The sequence below is a fragment of the Heloderma suspectum genome, chromosome 4 (genome assembly GCF_057233095.1).
Source record: "Heloderma suspectum isolate Gila_16-S chromosome 4, 16-S_ref, whole genome shotgun sequence".
Taxonomy (NCBI): domain Eukaryota; kingdom Metazoa; phylum Chordata; class Lepidosauria; order Squamata; family Helodermatidae; genus Heloderma; species Heloderma suspectum.
The window spans coordinates 57,962,225-57,986,177 of NC_139461.1; the positions used below are offsets into that span (position 1 = coordinate 57,962,225).

At 41.2% G+C, this 23,953-nt stretch overlaps 1 protein-coding gene across 2 annotated transcripts in view; it reads left to right on the plus strand.

The window, feature by feature from the left end:
* SLCO5A1 (solute carrier organic anion transporter family member 5A1) overlaps positions 1-23,953 on the plus strand; it is a 79,032-nt gene that overhangs the window by 17,987 nt on the left and 37,092 nt on the right. For both annotated transcript variants that reach the window (XM_084849354.1, XM_084849355.1), the window contains exons 3-4: positions 19,274-19,406; positions 22,585-22,808. In XM_084849354.1, the coding sequence (XP_084705480.1) occupies positions 19,274-19,406; positions 22,585-22,808 (357 nt within the window). The remainder of the gene's footprint in view (positions 1-19,273; positions 19,407-22,584; positions 22,809-23,953) is intronic.

Genomic DNA, 23,953 nt, shown 5'->3' on the forward strand with positions numbered 1-23,953 from the left:
AACCAAACAACACACAATAAAACAATTTAAAATATATAGAACATTAAAACCACAATATAACAATACAACCACAATAAAACCTAGCAGCAGTGCAAGAGTTTAAAATACAGATTTAAAACAGCAAAGATAAAAATTTAGAAAGCTAAAATGCTAAAATGCCTGGGAAAATAAAAAGGTCTTCACCTGGCGCCGAAAGGAATACAATGTAGGCGCCAGGCAAACCTCACTAGGGAGCTCATTCCAGAGCCGGGGTGCCACAGCAGAAAAAGCCCTCCTCCTAGTAGCCACCTGCCTCACTTCCTTTGGCAGGGGCTCACGGAGCCCCTGCCAAATATAGATGTGTGCACCTCCAGTTCTCATAAAATTTATCCATTAGTTACACAATAGTAACGTTTGCTATTTCAGGATCTAAAATGTCTTTTTATCCTTCCCCCTCTTTAATAATGGTATCAGTTGAGTAGTAATTGGATAAAGGTTGAAGCAAAACTTATTCCATAGCCACAAACAATCTTTACAGATTGGGGCTTGCATATTATTCCTTATTATAACACAAAAGTAGGAGAATTAAAACCATGAAACAAATGGGATGGATGATATGCGAGAAGGTGAAGGTGATTTGCTGTGTTCTGGCCGTTATCTCCCCCACTTAAATGTTGCTAGTGTGTCATGATGGACTATGGCTTAAAAACACGGAATTAATTTGGAAAATGTTATGTGAAGGCCACTAATAGCATTCATTTTAGGCAAAGTAGTGCCAGTCTGAAGTCTTAAGATATGTGAAAGTGGAACATGAGATGGATTAAAATACTTAGGATTAAAATAATTTCTAGGACTTTTAATTGACTGACTTTTACAGTGCTTGACTCTTAATTGTCCCACAAAACCAATGACTAGGTAGTTCAATTTTATTGTTTGTGAGCTGCCTTACAGGCTCATTAAGCAGAAAGATAAAGATGTGTAAATTAAAAAGAAAACACTTCCATTTTATTGATAGACTAAGGTTGGGGCAGGAAATTGGTTAAGCCATACATTGCTGGGATAGGCTTTGAATCCAGGTCTCTCAGGTTAAAGCTCAGTACTCTACGTAGTTGTCCATATATTTGGGTTTTGTGTGTGTGTTTCTGAGAAAAGATGTGACAGACAGAATCCCAAGTAGATGTGGAGGACAGAGTGACTCCCTGGATCAAGTGTACCTTAAGAGATACCTGTGATGTACAGTGGAGCAATCGAATGCTATTTTGTCCTCAGAGTTGTTCAACATCTATGATGCCATGGGGAGCTGTCATTAGGAGATTCGTAACATCTGTGTCAGGAGGCCATGCATGTTCTGAACTGGTGTCTAGATGCAGTTATGGACTGGATGAGGACTAATAAATTGAAGCTGGGTCATGATAAGACAGAGACCCTATGGTTGGGAGGTTCCCAGGTCCAGGAATTGGGTTCTTTACCTGTTCTAGGTGAAGTTGCACTGCCTCTGAAAGAATAGGCTTGTAGTTTAAGGGGTGCGCCTAGATACATATTTGTTGCTGGAGGCCCAGATGACCTTGGTGGCTCAGAGGGCCCTTTATCAACTTTGGTTGATGTGATGACTACACCATTCCTGGAGAGGGATAGCCTAGCCACTTCATACACCAGTAACCTCATGACTAGATTACTGTAATGTACTCTCTGTAGGGCTGCCCTTGTGCCTGGTCTGGAAGCTGCAGTTAGAACAGAATTCAGCAGCTAGGATGCTCAGTAGGACACCCAGCCATGTTCCTTTAACACCTGTGTTAACAGAATGGAACTGTGTGACAAATATTTGCCTCGGAAGCCTTTGCGTCTTGCAAGAATCCTGAACCAACCTGCATAATAGACTACCTTGCAAATATTTATCCAAAATAGAATTATTTGGTGTTTTGCATTTTTCTTACATGTGTATCTGTCTTATGAGTTTACAGTGTTCATAGAGAAATAAGTGATATATTAAAATGTATTATCATATGAAGTTTGAATGAGTTTGATTCTATGAAGCATTCTGACAGAAACATTTGTGCTGACATGCTGTGACTTTTAACTGAACCTTTCACTGACCTAGGAACCTGCTATGGGGAAGATGAAATTTTCCCAGCTGAGTTCAGGAAAGGAGCAAATGTGTTTCAGATAATGAGGTTGAGAAAAAGAATAACTGCTAAACAATGTACCTACCTAGGCTATGATAGAAGTAAACGAACATAAAGAATTGTGAGAAAAGAGAAACAGGACCTTCAAAAGAGAAACAGGACCTGTTTTGAAAAGAAGTATAACTCAGAAAAGCTGACAAGTAATGAAATAAATATATTACTTCCCAAAAGCGTAGCAGATAGCTTGGGAAAAAATAAGAACTAATTGTTAGAGTAATTCCTGTTTCATGAGAAACATAAGTAAGCAGGTGATAAAAAATCATTTAATTATGAGAGACAAAATTCAGGAATTAGAGGACATTCCACCTTTCTTCACAAAACCCAATATTGGTTCTCACAGGATGCTACATCTGTCCTCAGAAGGACAATGGCATTGGTTCTCTTTGACTTCTCTGCTCCATTCTGCTCCCAGCTCAAAAATATTATTGGGTAAGATGCTATAATCCTCAAAACCAATGCTCAAAAACATTCAATAAACTTAGAATGTTTTAAATTATGTTTTATTTGCAACCACTGTTTATTCTTGCATGTTTAAAGCTCATATACAGAAGTGTAGAAACTGCTTGAGATTTTAAAGTAAAAGACATGCCTGATCTCAGAGCCCTCTATTTTGAAAATCTCTCCCTGTTAATACCAGGAATTTTGTATCCTTACAGTTCCTAGGTGACACCTTTGTACCTGGAATATTCATAGGATGATTACCTGCTGATCCATGATCAGCCACCAGCCACACCCTGTTCTGACCACTCCGCACTCCTCTTGCGAGCCCGGAAGATGGGGCTGTTCCGTGCTGCCTCCAAGGCAGCGTGGAAGTGGGGGGAGGTCAGTTCTCTGGGAACCGACCTTGGAGCGTGGGCTCGGAGGTTGTTTCCTGGAAAACAAGATAACCTATGGCCGTCTAGCTGCTGTCCAGCTGTCATAGAATTGCTCCGTTACCCGTTTTTGCTCAAGGGGATGCCTTGTTAATTTTTTTGCTGGTGTGAGATGCTGGAGTTGTCATTCATCAGCTTCCCCTCTAAAGCATCTCACACCAAATAAAGTTTGGTGCGAGCCTCGAAGTTAGATCTGAGTGGGTGATGGATGTCTCTAATGCACATGTAAATAAATGCATGCCCATGAATACTAAGGTACCATGCAGTACACAGCCTGCTATTTCCCACATTGAAGATGCTAAGGTTATATTTTGAACTGTGGTAGTAGTGATGTTTGGGTTTTTTTTGGTTGGGACTTATCTTTAATCAAAAGAACAACCATTGTTTAGGGTTTTAAATCAGCAGAGCACAGGCTATTGCAAAGTAAATGAATACAGCAAACATCTACAATAGATCCTTCAGCCATGCATAACTGGTTGGAGTGCTGTTGTGTGTGGAGATGGCTCAGTCAGTGATGGGCGTGAGAATAACTTGCAATCTCGTGTCTATATGCATCTGTAAAATGCTGGAGGGCATATACTTTGAACACTCGAAGAATCCTGCCCAAATGCTAACTATTATTATTTATTCCTCAGAAGAATCAGATGATGTTTGCCTCAAGCACTCTGAAGTGCAAAGTATTACTAACATTCCATCAGAAGTTGCAGGAAACGAAATATTCTGTCCAAAGTTTCTCAGAAATCTGCGCCTTTGAAGATGATTTAATTGTGTAATTGTGTAATTGGTTTAAACCGCTGATCTGTAAAGAAGCAAACATTATGAACATGAATTCATATGAATCTGTCTAAATATAGACATTTCCAGCATATGTAGGAGGGCATATCTTACTACAAATCTGTAGTGGTCATCTTTTAAAACAACAATAGAAAAGTACATGCATGAGAGGCAAAACCAGCTATCTCTAATTAAATATTTATCCCAGATGTATATCTATTCTCCTGATAGGTCTTCCAGAAATTTAAAGCTGGAAACAATTTCTCTGAAAAGTCTATTGTCATAGTATCACCTTCTCCATTTCCATTAAGATCTAATTGCATATTACTGACAAAAAACAACACTTTCTTCAGTAACACTACAGTCATTAAAATATGGGAAGTTGCCCACATGTTCAAATACTTTTGGCTACTGGAAAAACTTTGATGACGCTATGCCTTGTTAAATCAGATCCCAATTAATTTAGGTCACTGGAAACTTTTTCAGAAAAGTTTCTGGAAAACCCATATCACTTAGCAACCCGTCTCTGGAGCTCACTGTGTCAAGTGACTTATCTAGCCATTTCATTGTCCTCTTATAGGAAATTGGTAAAAAGTGTTTAGGAGAACTTTTTCCCTCAAGTGAAAAATGCCTATAGAAGGAAATGGTGCTGTGTAATTTTATGATTTGGGGTATTTGGTTTTATTTTTAAACATGTGTACAGCCCAGTCCTATGCATGTTAACTCAGAAGTGAGTCCTACTGTGTTCACTGGGATTTACTCCCAAGTAAGCATGCATAGGATTGATACCTCCAGTACCAGGGGTAATAGGTCTTTGTATGCTGGTTGCATAAGATCTAAAGAGCTTCTTGTTGAGGGTGAAAGTGGAGAGTGCAAAAGCTGGTTTGAAACTCAACATTAAAACGAAGATCATGGCATCTGGCCCCATCACTTCCTGGTATATAGAAGGGGAAGAAATGGAAGCAGTGACAGATTTTATTTTCTTGGGCTCCAAGATCACCGCAGATGGTGACTGTAGCCATGAAATTAAAAGACGCTTGCTCCTTGGGAGGAAAGCTATGGCAAACCTAGACAGCATAGTAAGAAGCAGAGACATCACCTTGCCGACAAAGGTCCGTATAATCAAAGCTATGGTTTTCCCAGTAGCAACGTATGGCTGTGAGAGCTGGACTCTAAGGAAGGCTGAGCGCCAAAGAATCAATGCTTTCGAACTGTGGTGCTGGAGAAGACTCTTACGAGTCCCCTGGACTGCAAGGAGGTCAAATCAGTCAGTCCTAAAGGAAATCAAGCCTGAGTGCTCATTGGAAGGACAGATACTGAAGCTGAAGCTCAAATATTTTGGCCACCTAATGTGAAGAGAAAATTCACTGGAAAAGACCCTGATGCTGGGAAAGATTGAAGGCAAAAGGAGAAGGGGACTGCCGAGGATGAGATGGCTAGATAGCATCACCGATGCAATGAATATGAACTTGAGCACGCTCTGGGAGAGAGCGCAGGACAGGAAGGCCTGGCATGCTGTGGTCCATGGGGTCACGAAGAGTCGGACATGACTTAATGACTGAACAACAGCAACGTGCTGGTTGCATACATTCTGAGAGTGCCTTGGACTGCAAGAAGATCAAACCAGTCCATACTCCAGGAAATCAAGCCAGACTGCTCACTTGAGGGCATGATATTAAAGGCAAAACTGAAGTACTTTGGCCACATCATGAGAAGACAGGATACCTTGGAGAAGATGCTGATGCTAGGGAAAGTGGAAGGCAAAAGGAAGAGGGGCCGACCAAGGGCAAGGTGGATGGATGATATTCTGGAGGTGACGGACTCGACCTTGGGGGAGCTGGGGGTGGTGACGGCTGACAGGAAGCTCTGGCATGGGCTGGTCCATGAAGTCACGAAGAGTCGGAAGCGACTGAATGAGTAAACAACAACAACATGCTGGTTGCTGGAGAAACATGAGTAGGAGCATGTGCTTGCACTTACGACCTGCTTATAGATTTCATGTGGATATCTTGGCTGGCCACTGTGCAAACAAAATGCCGGACTAGATAGAATGCTGGACTTTGGTCTGATCCAGCATGTCTCTTCTTATGTTCTTACATTCTTACATTGTTTTAATGCAGTTGAATGGTTTTTTTTGGGGGGGGGGTATTATACTTTGTAAGCAGCTGTAAGGGCATTGGTCAGAAGTGAAATATAGAAATAATTAATACAACTAACAATCGATTCAACTTCGTAGCATTCCAGTATTTCAAAAGTGCTGCTTCGAGATTCCTGACACAGGTAACTGGAATCACTGGAAATTTGAGCTGACTTGAAGTATAATCCAAGGAGCAATGAAGGAATCAAAACCCCCAAGAGTAATTAACATGAGAGAGATCCAAGGATAGACATGCAGGCCATTTTAATTAATAAGACAACTTTAGCAATTATTAAAGATAGAGTAAAAGCCTGAGTAGTGGAAGTATTAAAAATGTACATGAGACATTTTAAACATGTGTGAGTATTTATAGAAGAAAAATCTCTGGTTTGTCCTTTCAGATACGCACAATAATACTAAACAGTAGTGCTTTCATGTCTGCTGTCATCCATTTCTGTAAAAGGGAACATCACACTTAAAATAGATTTCTGCCTTTAACAATTTCTCAGTTCAGCAGATGGTGACTTTAATTAACCCAATTCAACAAAAACAGAATGCGGCACATTATGCATCTTTCCAGCTCAAAATATCTCAAAGGCATTTTGCAGACATAATGAGCAAAATATTGGCAATGCAGAGTTTGTAAATCTAGCAGACATAATTGGTTCAGCGATATTTTACACAGACTTGCATATCTGAGTCTGATTTCAGACAATGGTATGTCAGGCTACTGTACCACACCTAAGCTAATCCTAACGGAATTGTAAATGATTGAGGAAAAGGAGATGAGCAATAAATGAGCCATAGATTTAGTTAGACATTTCAACTTTCACCTTCATTAGTAACTGGAAGTAGCTGTTAGATTTCAAAATAGTCAGGGAGAGGCAAATTGATAGTTTTGAATAGGGAAAGATAGAAACATGTTTCAGAGGTGGCACTTGATGCACAAAATGGATATCTGTGTTTTCAAGAAGGTTTTTTAACAGTTTTGTTATCCAGGGGTGTGTGTGATCCTCTCTGCATATCCTGTAGTTTTTTTTTCTGATCTCTTTGGATCGTGTGTCTTTGTTTCAGGTGAGCAAAACCTGTGACTCACCTTTTATTTATCTATTGTTATTTGTACATATTTCTATCCCAGTTCTAAATTTAGAAAGAATTTCCAAGGCGGCTTATAATGAATTATGTAAAGAACAACTATAAAGAACAAAGCCAAATCGGCCCACAGTAAGTTGGGCAGGCATGCTGTATTGGCAACAAGTTTGTCTGTACAATATTACATATATTTACTCAGAAATAAGTCCCACTGTCTATGAAGTGTGCTTAGGATTGCAACCTAAGTATGAAGCATGGTGTCTGGATTTAAGTGTTCAAGGTTGTTCCTTTTTTTAAAAAGCAATATTTGATTCAGTGGATGGGTTGTTTGGATCACTGGGAGTGCAACCATGCTCTTCAACCTATCATAATATATACTGTGATGGCAAATAGGATTTTCAGATGTTTTGTACTGATGTTCTTGGTTCTGTGATCACAAGATTGATTGTTTGAACCGGAACTTGATTTATAATTTGACCTATTTCAGGAACTAATTGAGGCTTCATAGAAGCTAGCATTAGGCACTTGAGTCATGCCAAATGGTAAAGGTCATTGTGCTGTTTCTCCAGCTTTCTCAAGCACGCTTGCAGTTCTCAAAAGACCTTCAGCCTCCTCTTGGAAATTCCAGAGGACAAGTTCCAGTAAATTTCACTTGATCAGAAGTTTGGAATGAAGGTTACTTTCTTCAGGCATGGACAAGCTACTCTTGAAGCAATTCTGTAGTGAACATGGTTACAACTATATAAGGAAAACATGCAGCCATTTTTTTGCCTTCATACCATTAACATTATGTAAAATTTGATTTAGTTGACCTTCTTGTAATTGGTATTACCCTACACACCACTGTATTATAACTTTTTCATTGACTGTCATTTTTAGTGCAAGTGACCCTGGACTAGACATGAAAATTGGAGGGGTAACAAAAGGGAGGAAGAATTGTGAAATGAGGCAAGAAATTGCCTCATTTGTGTCCTGATGTTTTGGTGAACTATGATGTTACAATATTCTGTTAGCTAACCAATTCACTTAATACACTGGCCCAGTTCAGACCATCAGTGTGGTTTATGAAGCTGGGAAGGAGCACTGGGGCCAAATGCTCCTCCCTTGACCCACCCTTCCTCCTGTCATGTACTGGCTTTGGTGTAAAGATTGTGATTTGTATTAAACTAAAGCCTCTCATCACCTCCAACCTGGGGCCTCTGGCTTAATTGCAGTTATCAAATCAGTATAATATCCCAGGATCACACCATCCAAACCAGGCCAATATAAGAATAAAAATCAGAGAATATACAATCATGCTCTTTTCTAGTTCCTTTACAACAGGGGTGCATATCTGTTGGCCTATGGGCTGGATCTGGCCCATGGCAGGTTCCTGTCCAATCTGTGTCCTCTCCTCCCTGCCTCTTTTCCTCCTTCCCACCTCCCTCACTTTTCCTGCTGGAGCCTAAGTGACCTGCCAGACCAGCGACAGAGAGATGCTGTGTTCCTGCTGAGGCAGTTCACTTGGCTTCTGTGCTAGGTGGAGAAAAGGAGGTTTTTCTACCCAGTACAGAAGCCAAGCAAGCGCTTGAGCCAGGGACAGAGCAATCCTTCTCTACCCGCTTTGGCAGATCAAATATGGGTGGGAGAGATCTCTCTCTTTTAAGATTGTCACTACCCTCCCCCCCAGTCTCTTTCTCTCTCAAGAGTGAACTGAAAGAGTGAATGAAAGAAAGAATGAATGAATGAACGAATGGCATGGCTCTGGCCCCTTCCACTGCAAGCATGCAGCTTGCAGTGAAACATGAAGTGTGAGGGAGTGTGGCCCTCAGTGGGAAAGGGGCTCCCTACGCCTGCTTTACAAGCTTCCCTCTCCAAACACGAATTGATTCGCAGCCTTGATTATTAAGCAGTCTGGTGGGTGTCTTCTCAGCAGTTTCTGTCTAGCTGCTGGGCCTTCTTTCTGGCTGGCTGTCCAACAGCCTCAGAAGGCTGAGATCTTCTGCTCTGGCAAAACCTCTCTCTGCTTTCTGGGAGGGTCTTTTAAAATTTTAGGCAGATCACTTTCCAGATAATGCTTTTAAAACTGTCATGTTTAACTCTCTTTCAGCCAGGTTCTCTCTGAATTGACCTTTCCCTCTGACTAGTTTCCACTCCTCATCTAAGGTTCTCTATGTACTTGTTGTTGTTCAGTCATTCAGTCGTGTCCGACTCTTCGTGACCCCATGGACCATAGCACGCCAGGCCTTCCTGTCCTGCGCTCTCTCCCGGAGCGTGCTCAAGTTCATATTCATTGCATCGGTGATGCTATCTAGCCATCTCATCCTCTGCCGTCCCCTTCTCCTTTTGCCTTCAGTCTTTCCCAGCATCAGGGTCTTTTCCAGGGAGTTTTCTCTTCGCATTAGGTGGCCAAAATATTGGAGCTTCACCTTCATTATCTGTCCTTCCAATGAGCACTCATGGTTGATTTCCTTTAGGATGGACTGATTTGACCTCCTTGCAGTCCAGGGGACTCGTAGGAGTCTTCTCCAGCACCACAGTTCGAAAGCATCAATTCTTCGGCGCTCAGCCTTCCTTATAGTCCAGCTCTCACATCCATACATTACTACTGGGAAAACCATAGCTTTGATTATACGGACCTTTGTCGGCAAGGTGATGTCTCTGCTTCTTACTATGCTGTCTAGGTTGGCCATAGCTTTCCTCCCAAGGAGCAAGCGTCTTTTAATTTCATGGCTACAGTCACCATCTGCGGTGATCTTGGAGCCCAAGAAAGTAAAATCTGTCACTGCTTCCATTTCTTCCCCTTCTATATGCCAGGAAGTGATGGGGCCAGATGCCATGATCTTCGTTTTTTTAATGTTGAGTTTCAAACCAGCTTTTGCACTCTCCTCTTTCACCCTCAACAAGAGGCTCTTGAGATCCTCTTCGCTTTCTGCCATTAGGGTGGTATCGTCTGCATATCGGAGGTTGTTGATAATTCTCCCAGCAATCTTAATTCCGACCTCTGATTCATCCAACCCGGCATTTCTCATGATGTACTCTGCATATAAGTTAAATAAGCAGGGTGACAATATGCAGCTTTGTCGTACTCCTTTCCCAATTTTGAACCAATCGGTTGTTCCATGTCTGGTTCTTACTGTTGCTTCTTGACCCTCGTACAGGTTTCTCAGGAGACAGGTAAGGTGGTCTGGTACTCCCATCACTTTAAGAATTTGCCACAGTTTGTTGTGATCCACACAATCAAAGGCTTTAGCGTAGTCAATGAAGCAGAAATAGACGTTTTTCTGGAATTCTCTTGCTTTCTCCATGATGCAGCGAATGTTGGCGATTTGATCTCTAGTTCCTCTGCCTCTTCTAAACCCAGCTTGTACTTCCGGTAGTTCTCGGTTCGCATACTGCTGAAGCCTAGCTTGTAGGATTTTGAGCATCACCTTGCTGGCATGTGAAATGAGCGCAATTGTGCGGTAGTTTGAACACTCTTTGGCGTTGCCCTTCTTTGGAATTGGAATGTAAACTGACCTTTTCCAGTCTTGTGGCCACTGTTGAGTGTTCCAGATTTGTTGGCATATTGAATGCAGCACTTTAACAGCATCATCTTTTAGGATTTTAAATAGCTCGGCTGGAATACTGTCATCTCCTCTAGCTTTATTGTTACTAATGCTTCCTAAGGCCCACTTGACTTCACTCTCGAGGATGTCCGGCTCAAGTTCCGTGACCGCACTATCATGGCTATCAGGGACATTCAGATCTTTCCTGTATAGTTCTTCTGTGTATTCTTGCCACCTCTTCTTAATCTCATCTGCTTCTGTTAGGTCCCTGCCTTCTTTGTCCTTTATCATGCCCATCTTTGCACAAAACATTCCCTTGAGATCTCCGATTTTCTTGAAGAGATCTCTAGTCTTTCCCATTCTGTTGTTTTCCTCGATTTCTTTGCATTGTTCACTTAAGAAGGCCTTCTTGTCTCTCCTTGCTATTCTCTGGAACTCTGCATTCAGTTGGGTATATCTTCCCCTTTCTCCCTTGCTTTTCGCTTCCCTTCTTTCGTGAGCTACTTGTAAAGCCTCATCAGACAGCCACTTTGCTTTCTTGCATTTCTTTTTCTTTGGGATGGATTTCGTTGCTGCCTCCTGAACAATGTTACGGACCTCCGTCCATAGTTCCTCAGGCACTCTGTCTATCAGGTCTAATCCCTGAAATCTATTCCTCACCTCCACTGTATATTCATCAGGGATATGATTTAGGTCATACCTGAACGGTTTAGTGGTTTTCCCGACGTTCTTCAATTTAAGCCGAAATTTTGCAAGAAGCAGCTCATGATCTGAGCCACAGTCAGCTCCAGGTCTTGTTTTTACTGACTGTATGGAGCTTCTCCATCTTTGGCTGCAAAGGACATAATCAATCTGATTTCGATATTGACCATCTGGTGATGTCCATGTGTAGAGTCGCCTCTTGTGCTGTTGGAAAAGAGTGTTTGCTATGATCAGCATGTTCTCTTGGCAAAACTCTATTAGCTTTTGTCCTGCTTTATTTTGTACACCAAGGCCATGCCTGCCTGTTATCCCGGTGATTTCTTGACTTCCTACTTTAGCATTCCAATCCCCTATGATGAAGAGGACGTCTTTTTTGGGTGTTAGTTCTAGAAGATGTTGTAGGTCTTCATAGAACCGATCAACCTCAGCTTCTTCGGCCTCAGTGGTTGGGGCATAGACTTGAATTACTGTGATGTTGAATGGTTTGCCTTGGATTCGTACTGAGATCATTCTATCATTTTTAAGATTGTACCCCAGTACTGCTTTTCCCACCCTTTTGTTGACTATGAGTGCTACTCCATTTCTTCTAAGGGATTCTTGCCCACAATAGTAGATATGATGGTCACCTGAATTAAATTCGCCCATGCCTGTCCATTTTAGTTCGCTGATTCCCAAGATGTCGATGTTCAATCTTGCCATCTCATGTTTGACCACCTCCAGCTTACCTTGATTCATTGATCTGACATTCCAGGTTCCTAAACAATATTGTTCTTTACAGCATCGGATTTTCTTTTCACCACCAGACACATCCACAGCTGAGTGTCCTTTCGGCTTTGGCCCAGCCGCTTCACTCTTTCTGGCGCTACTTGGAAATACCCTCTGCTCTTCCCCAGTAGCATATTGGACACCTTCCGACCTGAGGGGCTCATCTTCCGGCGTCATCTCTTTTAGCCTTGTGATACGTTCCATGGGGTTTTCTTGGCAAGAATACTGGAGTCGGTTGCCATTTCCTTCTCCAGTGGACCACATTTTGTCAGAACTCTCTGCCATGACCTGTCCGTCTTGGGTGGCCCTGCACGGCATAGCGTATGGCTTCACTGAGTTACGCAAGCCCCTTCGCCACAACAAGGCAGTGATCCATGAAGGGGTCTCTATGTACTATGTACTGCCAAATTGCAAGCCTGAATTCTGCTACACAGGAAGAATCTCCAAATGCTTCTGGTGATTTTCAATTCTGTTTAGTTTAAGATCACATGATTAGGAGTTGACTCACATGGCCCTTGCTTGCACAGATGATATATCAAGTCATATTAGCCCATGGGTGAACAAGTCCTAATATCAGCTGAAAAGGTGGAAAGCATCAAAACTGAAAGATTTTCAGATTTTCTGGAAGTATGGGGAAGTCTGTGATAGCTGGATGGAGGGGAGGATGACACCGTGTTGCATTCTGTCTATTATGGGACATGCTTTTCTTTAGTGTCAGGTAAAGGGAGCACCTTGTTATTCTGGGGTCTTGCATAGCCTATTAGTTGATAAATAAAGTGTTGTATAGATTATTTATTCTGATGAATGGTTATTTTCTTAATGGCCATTATTGATTTATCAACCTAGTCTTGAAAACCCATTGCGGAAGGAGCTGAATCTATACCTACCTGCAGGGTAGGGGCTTGAAAGGAACAATTTATGTAGTTCTGGATATATACATATATGTGTGTGTGTGTGTGTGTGTGTGTGTATATATATATATATATAGAGAGAGAGAGAGAGGGAGAGAGAGAGAGGTAGCTCTGGGGTGGACTTCTAACTCAAAATGAAGGTTATATGAGATTATATGAACCCACTGTTAACAATCTATCACAATCCAGACTAGTACAATGTGCCACAAGCACAAAACAAGAACGAAAAAGAAGCACAGAGCCAGTAACTCAAATGTATGATCTCATTCACAGTCTACACATCAAGTCACAAAACATATACCATGCATATATGAAGCATATTATCAAGGAACTATGCATTTATAAAATAGGTTTTGTCTTTGGTCTCTCTTTAGTAGATAGGCTAGGGAAAAATACTCATTTTACAAATGGAGTACACTTACACTAGTGAAAATTTAATTTTCTAAGTATTTCTGTTTTCGTTTAACACAAGTAAAGGTTTAAGTAGTGAAAGCCCAAAATACCTAGGGAAGTTGGGGCTACCCTTTACTGAGATGGCTTGTGAAGTTGTCTTGCACCATAGGTCACAGGAGTGATGCTGTTACTCTTGGGTCCAGCTGCTTTGGGTCTGCCTGTTTGTCAGCAGCAACTATTTATAAATAAAAATATATTACAGGAACACCACATACTATCCTTGCAAGGAAACATTTCTCGTAAGAACGCTCTGGAAAGTCGTACCTCTTGGGGCAGTGGAAGTGCAAAACAATACAGATTATGTATAAATATGCGACATCACATTTCTTTTGATGAGGAGTCTAAAATTGCAATTTATAGCAAGAAAGAGTGGAGGGGGGGAATTGGGCACATTCTACTGATACTCCTTGAAATAAGGTATGGTGAAGATAATAGAATTTTGCTTATGTCTAACAAAATACATTTGTTGAACCTTAGATTCAGTTTTACAGAGAAGCAGGTTGCTATGTAGAACAAAATTAACTGCCCATGAGTATCTGGGATCCACATAAGATCCAAAAGAAGAAAATTGGCAATGGTGTCCTTGGTTCATTATACTTTCACAAGCCACTATCATATCATACTGCATGTCGTCCATTATGTTGTGGTTTGATATTTGTTGTTGATTCAGATTTGTAGATGCAAATCCTCCTACAGTCAAAGGAATTAATTTACTTATAAGTTTTGCCTATGCATTAATAGGTCTATATACGAGAAAGCTGTATACTAAATTTGGAAAGGTGTGTAACAGTAATCTGTTATTTAATGTTATGTATACTCCAACTAAATTTGTACATTTCCCCTATTGAAGCGAATAGCAGCTTGGGCTATGTGTGATTTTCATTAGGAAAATGGTACTTCTCATGTGCCCCAGTGCTCAAACTCAGTTGCCTCCGGTTGCCGGTGGCTGCTCAAAAATTTAAAGAGATGGGGGATGCAATTGCAGTTCTCCATTGTCTTGTCTAAGTAGGCCCACATCATGGGTTTCCTCTCAGGAAAAACGGCAGTCCCCCACTTACAGATTTCAGTTGGCTATACCTGGAGAATTTAATTTGCTACACTGCATTCATGCAAACTGAAAATAATGTGACTAAAGCTGATCTCTTTCTTTCTGGAGGCAATGACAACTTTGTTAAAATTTATAATTATAATTAATAGGGGAAATAGGAAAAGGAAATTAGCACAGTTAGATGGATTCACTATCAGAGTTGAAAAAGAGTTGCTTCTGTATAAGCTCCCTGGAGCTTATTTGGTGACGTTAAATTACACACACACTTCGCAATATATTCTCAAAATGTCAACATAAATGAATGTGTGTATGTGATATATAAATAAACACAAACATTTATGTTGACATTTTTGAGAATGTGTAGAGAAACTAGCAATGCTAGGGGGTTCCTGGTGGGATTTTAATCATTGTTTTAACATTCATTTTCCTTCAGTAGCCTGAATGAAAATTCTTCTGATTGACTAGAAACACCACAGCATATTACCAAATTCCTCCAGGTGTAGCTGACAAATAATTCTTATAGCATTTGTTAGTATTTGGAAAAGTAACTTCCCAAAAGGTAGACGAGATGGAAATCTAAGGCCAGACCCATACATTCACCTGTCTATGTTGGTGTCTGCTTATAATACAACTGTGTCAGCACAGTTCCATGTAGTAAGGAAGCTGTTATGGGCAACTTTTTATGCAGTTCACACAGGTTTTAATCATGTGAAAACAGCATATCAGAATATAGAATCGGCATTTTCAAAGACAATAACTACGTAGGGACTATCATAATTTGTTATTTAAGTTCTATGATTAATTAACCTACATTGAGCAAAATATTATAAAATATTTTCTATAACATTATTAAGGATGTCTAGCTCTTCTTTTTTACTTTTGGTGGCAGGTCATGACTCATTAGATGTTTAAAGACAACAATCATGCCTCTACAGAAGAACTGATTTTAAATTGACCTTGCATTATCTAAAATGTAACAATACTCGTTAGTATTAGAGAATAATTGCACGTTAAAGTTATCAGAGCATTTAATTTTTCAGTAATGACATCAGTATAATTTTGTATGATTGCAGAGAACTGAGCACTGTACTTTTTCAGTTGGCCTAAGCCCTTACTTGTGTGAAATCATCATAATTTAATAATACTTTTGAAAGAGCTATATGTGTACCAATTGTTTGCCCATTGACTAAGGAACTGATTGGATAAGGAACTCTAGAAAAGTCACAGTCCCCAGTTGGACACACATAGGCTCTTTTGGAAGTTATGCTGAACAAAGTAGAAGATGAAAGTAAGGACAGTGAGCAAGATTCTACTCTTCCCGATCCCCACAAGTCTGTTTAAGAGTTTTCATGTTAGTGTGCATCTGAATTGTTTATATGAATAAAAATTGCTCAGACTTTTATCTATTGCTCTGTAGTCTTGTAAACCACTAGGTGCTTTGCAAAAATTAAAAATAAAACAAGCTCTGCACATAGGCTTACAATATACAAATGAAGGTACTCCATTTATCCTACATGACAGAAATAGTTTGTTATCTGACTGTGTCCTCGGTCTATGTAATCTTTAGAGATTTAATTGTGATTTTGCTTGAAATCTATGTGGACTCCATAAGCTCCGGGTGAGTTAATTTTGGGAAGACAACAGTTGTTGCTTTTAAAAGCATTCTCCTCCTTTGGAAGCATTCTTCATAAACTAATGTAATCCTGATCTTTCAAAAATAGCACTGCCACCACAAGACAGGAAATATGATTAATTTATAATATGGGAATAGTGCTTGACCTCAGAAGTTTTAAAGATAACATCCGGATATAGTAATTATCTCCCTCCCAAGTTTTAGGGAGATAGGAAACTAAGACTTTCACTTACCAAATGGTCATTGTCCATCTATGATACATCATCTTTCTTCCTTAGTAATTCAAACTAATTTTGTTATGACATCTGGGATTCTTTAAGAAAGTGCAGAAAGGATAGTGTGGTTAGTGGACAGAATGTTGGACTAGGGAGACCCAAATTTAAATCCCCACTAAGCTATGAGATTTAGTGGGTGACCTTTCAGTCATCCTAACCTACCTCATAGGGAGACTGTGAGAATAAAATGAGCTCCTTGAAGGACAGGTGGGATATAAATGTAATAATAAAGAATTATGAGAATATATCTAGTCTCGGAAGGCTAAGTGCATGCTTTTGAAAAGGCCCCCTTGAAAGCCCCTTGCCTCAGAGTAGTGGGTTCAACTTAATGACTTATATGCCATCCATATGGTTGTTGTTTGTTGTTTATTCGGTCAGTCGCTTCCGACTGTTCGTGACTTCATGGACCAGCCCACGCCAGAGCTTCCTGTTGGCCATCGCCACCCCCAGCTCCCCCAAGGTCGAATCCGTCACCTCCAGAATATCATCCATCCATCTTGCCCTTGGTCGGTCCCTCTTCCTTTTGCTTTCCACTTTCCCTAGCATCAGCATCTTCTCCAGGGTATCCTGTCTTCTCATGATGTGGCCAAAGTACTTCAGTTTTGCCTTTAATATCATTCCCTCAAGTGAGCAGTCTGGCTTGATTTCCTGGAGTATGGACTGGTTTGATCTTCTTTCAGTCCAAGGCACTCTCAGAATTTTCCTCCAGCACCACAGTTCAAAAGTATCTAACTTCCTTCGCTCAGCTATCCTTATGGTCCAGCTCTCGTAGCCATAGGTTACTACGGGGAATACCATTGCTTTAACTATGCGGACCTTTGTTGTCAGTGTGGCCATATGGTTACCTCATCATAAAAGCTGTTTTTTACTTGCAGTCTTTTGGTCATGTTGGTTTTCTGAGTCATATGAACAGGTGTTTTGCTATTTCTAAATTAATGGGTTAAAATACATTGAAAATATGAATGAAATGAGGGTGTAGGTTAGGAACTCTTCTTTAATAGTGGAAGCAATTAGATGCTTCAAAGGAATACTCAAGACATTTCATAGTGGAGATGTGTAACATGGTTATGGGGGTGATCTCTTCCTAATCTCTATATAGTCACTGAAGAGTGAAGTTCAGCTTTCCTTTTTTAACAGTCAGTGTGTTTGATGTTAATATTGCCAATAAGGTATACTTAAAGAAACTTGAGAGTGCACAGTATCTTCAAAATATTTTTAAATTTTAGGTAGCATTCTCATTTCTGATGGAATGGAGCCTGCATTCATTGTTTTTATCTCTACAATACAGTATTTCTGCTTACTGTGAAACTTGTCCTGTCCTCACAGAGAGCCCAGGGAGGCTAGCTTGCTGGCTCCTCACATGGTGTTATTCACCCCCTTTGGGAGAATAACACCATGTGGTTATTCTCTCAAAGGACCAGTCTGGATTGTTAACCAATAAAGAATGAAGGATATGGCACTGTGAATTGTTTTGGCCTCTTACAACGTTTTGCAGCCTTCTCTCTGTGTGGACCGATCTGAGATTTGAGGTAGGGACCTCTAGCTCAAGCTCTTAATCATAATGTTATAGGGAGCCTTTTTCTTTGAAGAATATGATTTGTCCATTGGAAGGGCTTTTGCTATGAAGTGTGTAGAGCTTTATCTTAAACTTTTCCCTTGGGATGGGAAACTGGTCCCTGGAGCCTCTGTGGATTTCTCCAGGGGGTGGGGATTGGCTGTCAAATCCCCATGGAGGACTCCCCACTCTTTATCTCTGATGTATTCCTTTGCACCCTGCACCCCCCGAATGGGAAGGGTGAGTAATGCACATGGACCTCCCCCGTTATCTTCAATCACAAATTGGAGATAACTGCAAGGATGCGGGTGCGCATGAAGCCACTATTTGTGCACGTCTCACCACCCCTGACTTGGCTGCCACTGGGAGGAGCCACTCCTCCCAGCAACAGCCAAGGTGGTTCATGCACCATGCACCATCCCCATCGGGATGACAAGCGACACACAAAGCCACAGACTCAGCTGATTGAGTCCCTTTCTCTGTCTCTCTCTCATCATAGAGAATGGCAAAATGGGTGGGCTGGGGTTCTGACACCAGTGGGTGTGGCCATTGCCTACTGATGTCATCTGGTCCAGGGGGGAAGCAGTTTGGACCCCTGTGTTACAGTTGTCATAAAGATTGCCAGAATAGTTATAAACTTGCTCTTTTCTTATGCAAACTGACTTTTTTCACATCCTGATGTGGCCATCCAGTTGTCTCTTGGGTAAAAAGACCAGCTAGGAATATCCTGCCATTATAACCAGGCCAGCCTTCACCAACCTTGTGCCTTCCCGATAAGTTGGACTACAGCTCCCATCATCCCCAAACAACATTGGCTAGTTTCAGTTTAGACAGAAAAATAAACTGGATGAGTTTTTAGAGTTGCTTGGCAAAGAATAGCCTTTGGTGGCTGCAAGGGGACTGATGGCATAGGATTGCCAGTCTGTCTGTCTGCTTGCTTCCTACCTACTCTATATATTTGTTAATAAACAGATATTTTCAAAAAAATCACAATTCTCCCGTACTTTCTCCACACAAAGAAACAGATCATGAAAATATTTTGCGTCCCACTTTCTTAAGTGATAGTAATCAATAGATGTGACTGTTTGTTAGCATGCATCAGGAATGGAACTTGTTTTTTTAGAAAGTTTGTCCTGTGGTGGCAAAGGAATGGATTTTGATCATATGGGACAAAAGATGGAAACTGCAGAAAAAGTAACAGCTGACTGTTATTTGGGTATGCAAAGTCACAAGAAAGAACTTCTGTTTCCTGTTCTTTTGATTTGTGAAATGTTACATTACTCCGGCATGCTGCTTTAATCTGGCATGTCTGTGATATGGTATAGTTTGATGTGTTCTGTTTTTTCTTTCCTCTCTTATTCTTACAGCCGTCATGTATGTAATGGGAGCTCTTGGTCCTGCAGCAGGATATTTATTAGGAGGAGTTCTTATTGGGTTTTATGTGGATCCTCGAAGTACTGTTTATATTGACCAGAGTGACCCACGTTTCATTGGTAACTGGTAAGTTGCAACTGTGTGTGTTTTTAATGCATGAGAATAACCGCTGACATTGATTAATGATGAGCTAATGAAGTGTTTCTAAAGTTGGTTAACATTTGAGTGATCTGGTTCACAGGTGACAACCAGCTATTGGTTAAACAACTCATAGTTAGTCAGGGCTGCAGAGGAGTGAGCTAGCACTCTGCCTCCCACCCGCTTGCTGCTTTTGCTTCATTTCTGCTTTTGTAAACAACCCAGGAGTACCCCATTCCTAGGTTGCTTGTTGTGACGTGCGAACCCAGAACTCTGGGTTGTTGAGGGGAAAACAACCCAGAGTTTTAACCCATCTGGGTTGCTTCTCCCTTAACAAGCCAGAGTAATGGGTTTGCATGTCACCATGAGCAATCCAGAAATGACACATTCCAAGGTTGTTTATAAAAGCAAAAATGAAGTGGAAGCAGCAGGTGGGAGACTGCATGCTTGCTCACACCTGACAACCCATGGGTTGTCATTATGTGCAAACCTGGTGTCCTCAGGAATGCTGAGTTTAGAGTAGCTGCATTGTATAATGTATCTATAGAGTGTTTAAATGTCTAGTAATCCCATGAGTGTTGGTTTATCACTCATGTTTTCTGTGTTTTCCAGTTGTATCTGGAAAGTAGAACATTGAAAAACTATCTAAAACTAAGAAGTTAAATATTAAGAGGATTAGTACTTGCAGTGAAGCCTATAGATTGCTTCCCCTTCTGGTGGGTTTTTTTCCCCTCTGCCAATTTTCAGCTATACTTTTGCACATAGGAAAGTTGCCTTGTTTAAATAGTTTGATAAGTTTGCTTTGTTTCAATTATGTGTGTGTGTGTGTGTGTATGTATGTGTGTGTTTGTACTGGCACAGTGCTGATAATCCCATATGTAATAACTATTTGAGCAAGGGGAGCTGTCATAAAAGGGGCTTAAAAATAAATACAGATTTGTTATTGATTTGTCAGCAGATGTTAACTGTTATCAGTTAAATGGAACGTCCAGCTTCAGAGGCCATGTGCCTTTAAAAATAATTTGCTGGCACAAATAACGGCAGCTCAAACTATATGTAAATTAAATGTTAAATACACATTAAATTAAAGTTACATTAAAGTAACTGGCAGCTATGTCCCCCCCCCTTACGTGGTGATGCAATCCAGATTGGGACCCTAGCATGGGGTGGAGGCTAGGGGGCTTTAACCCATTGCCCCCTACTATGATGCTGATCTGGATCAGGTTCTCCTGCACCTGAGGTTTCCATTGCCCCAAAAGGATTCATTGAACTGAATGCAAATTTACAGATGCAGCGGCTCTAGTCTGGGTTGTACCGCAGTGGGAGAAAGTGTTAAAGCCCCCTACCCCCCAGGCTAGGGTCTCAGTCTGGATTGGGTCCCTCTCCCTTACTTTTGAATACTGAGAAAAGATACATAGCTGCTAGTTACATCTTTAGTGTAATGTTTGACTCAGGGAATGGTCATCACCATCATGCCTTGCTTGTGAGTTTCCCAGAGGCATCTAGCTAGCTTATGTTGGAACCAGAATGCTAGTCTAGGTTAGACCAGAGGTGGGCAACACACAGGCTATAGGTTGAATGTCACCCCTGCTGCCCCCCATTCCCCCCTAAAATTGGGAGAAAACATTTTTAATAAGAAAAATGGCGTACATAGTGCCCAAAGGTCAAATTTCGCTTGTTTGCAATTTAACAATCTCATGTATCCTCAGACTATTCTCCAAGCTGGCTGAGTCGAAAAACATTGCTTGTTTTAGCAGAAAGTGGGTTAGCAACAGCTGCAACTAAAATAAAGAGGTACCAGTAATTATGCAGGAGACATGGGGAAGTGAGATACCAGTATAACCATGGCAATAATAGTGGAGATCTTAATTTGAAGAAGTATGGTCTTAGATTTTCCAGACGTTCAGCACCAAACATCTGCCAGATAGAAATAACTGGGTGCTGTGCTATAATTAGGCACATTTACAAGGCACTGAGTAGCCATAAAGCCTATAACTTCTTATTTCTACCAGATGCTCTTTAATTGGTGTTCTGCAGATGGTACGCTCAGGTTTTTAATGGCTATGTCAGCCAAACTGAACTTGGCAGCAGCTTGTGGCCTGGGAATCTGTGACGTCTCCATCCCTATTTACCTGTGTGTGTTCATGCTGGAATCTATTGCAGGTGGACTGTACTAGCCCATGCTAACTCCACTTTTAAAACAGCACAGAGTAGAATACCAGGGTTGAATAATATAGAGCCCAAGGTCAACATCCAGTCCTCTAATGCTTTTACTCCACAAAATCTTTTCCTTCAGAATGGCTGGCTGGTGAGCCTTCATTCATCAGCTGTATAAAGGTAAAAAAAAATAATCTGTGAGTTGTAAGTGTCCTGCAGACCCAACATTAGGCATTAGAAGCTAGATGTCCCAGAGCCAAATCTAGTTGCTAAATTAGAAACTAAAGAAGTGTGGAGAAAATCTCATCAGTGGCCACAGAATGCTTTGGTAGGCGACATGACCAAGGCTAGACCAGATCTAGCCTTGGAATGGAATAGTGTTTGGGCCAAAGTATGTTATGTTAAACAGGTAGTTTGCCATTGTGATTTTCTTTTTCTGTTAAAAGAGCAGCTGCCTGGGGAGTCTGGTGGAGGATCAGAACCATGGTGTGGAGGGAATGGGGAATTATTAAAGAACCTGTTTCAATTCTAGTTTGTTACTGAATACAAAACATTCAGTGGATCTGTTAAAAATGCCACCACATTTTATTTTCTTTTTCTCTTTCTAAACGGCTGATGAGGATGGGCTTAAACTTGCTCTTGAAATCTACATCTGCTGTCTGCCCTGGCATCCTGTGTGTGTGTGTGTGTGTATGTGTGTTTGTGTGTGCTGTGAATGCCATTTGCCTACTTGATTCATATCCTGGCCCCTTTTCTTGGTCGGCTTAACAGAACTTTGCTGTGTATGATGCATTCCTCTCTTAGACTATAGTTCTGGCTTTTGTGTCCATTTTTCCTTTCAGTCATTTACAAGGTAATTTTTTATGAGGCAAATAGTAGCACAATTGTGTATTTTCTATCTCTTGTGTACATTTATAGATGATGACAATCAGTATTATTTGTTCCATTGCAGTTTGCATTACACATACAGCACTAACTGCAAATGTGATTTATTATCTCTTGACTTCAGGTGGAGTGGATTCCTTATTTGTGCCACTGCAATGCTTGTTGTTATACTCCCAATGTTTACTTTCCCAAAAAAGCTTCCACCTCGACAAAAGAAGAAAAGGAAGAAAAAGAAGTTGCACTCTGATGTTTCAAGTGATGATGATATTGTGAAAGAGAAAGCAAACAGTAAAAGCCAGGTAGACCATGAAGTTCCTGCTTCAATGGGATTTGGAAAGAATGTTAGAGGTAAAGTATCTTTAAAAAAAAAAAAAAGAAGAGAAACAGATTGGGGTGAAGTTTAAGATCATATAGTTTCTGTTGAAAATTGATACAATATTTATTTCATCAGGAGTGTTAATGGTGCCAGGTGGGATGGGAGACCCTCCCTTTGTTTCAGGCCACATGTGATTATGACTGCGTTCACACAACCCCACAACCCATACTCAGTCTTGAATGTGAGTTGTCATTGAACTATGGGTTGTTGTATTGTGTGAACTCAGCTGTGCTAACAAACCATAGTTTGTTAACGGCAAACAACCCACGAAGAGAATCCATGGTTTGTTGTTGGGTGGTGAACAAACCAGTTCAACAACAACCCACACTCAACCCATATTCAACCTTGCATGTGGGTTGTCATGAACCTATCCACTCTCTCAGGACCAGCATAACCCCACAATCACACGCATGCAGCACACAGACATACTGAACGTGCACGCCACCCCCTTCTCAGCCCTCCCTCACCTGATTAATGAAGCAGTGGACGTGTTTGTCTTCAGCACACTGCGATGGGCTGAAAATCAGCCCCATTCCACTCCTCAGCTGATACACGTTAGTCAATTCAGGAGTGGAAAGAGCCAAATGTTCATCTCCATCATAGCATGCTGGGCAGGGAGCTTGAACCCTCCCCTCCAGTGCAATGCAATGGGGATTGAAATTGTGCCTGGTGAAGGGGAGAGTGCTGGGGTTGGATCCTGAGGCCTGTGTCAGGTCCTTTGGTCCTCCCCCTTCGCAATCAACACACTCCAAGATACCAGGCTTCAGACTCACTACTTTATTAGTTAACGACCAGGCTCTTTACAAATGCACATCCTCGGAGACTCTCAGGCTACAAAGGAAAACAGCTAGTCCACACAATTACGAATATCAATAGAGGAGCCAAGTGGGAATCAGAGACCCTGGCAGTTTGAAACAAGAACTTGCTGGCCAGAATAATTTAGGGGGGATGCCTCTCCCTTACAGTTGTGCCCTCCTATGTAGGCTATCACACATAGCCAGCCAAGTGGAATGTCTGAGCTCTGCCTCTAACTTTTCCCACTTTGCTCTGCACCGGACTCTAGCATCCTTCAGGTCACACCCCGCACTCTCCTCCTCCTCCAAGACCTGAGTTCTCA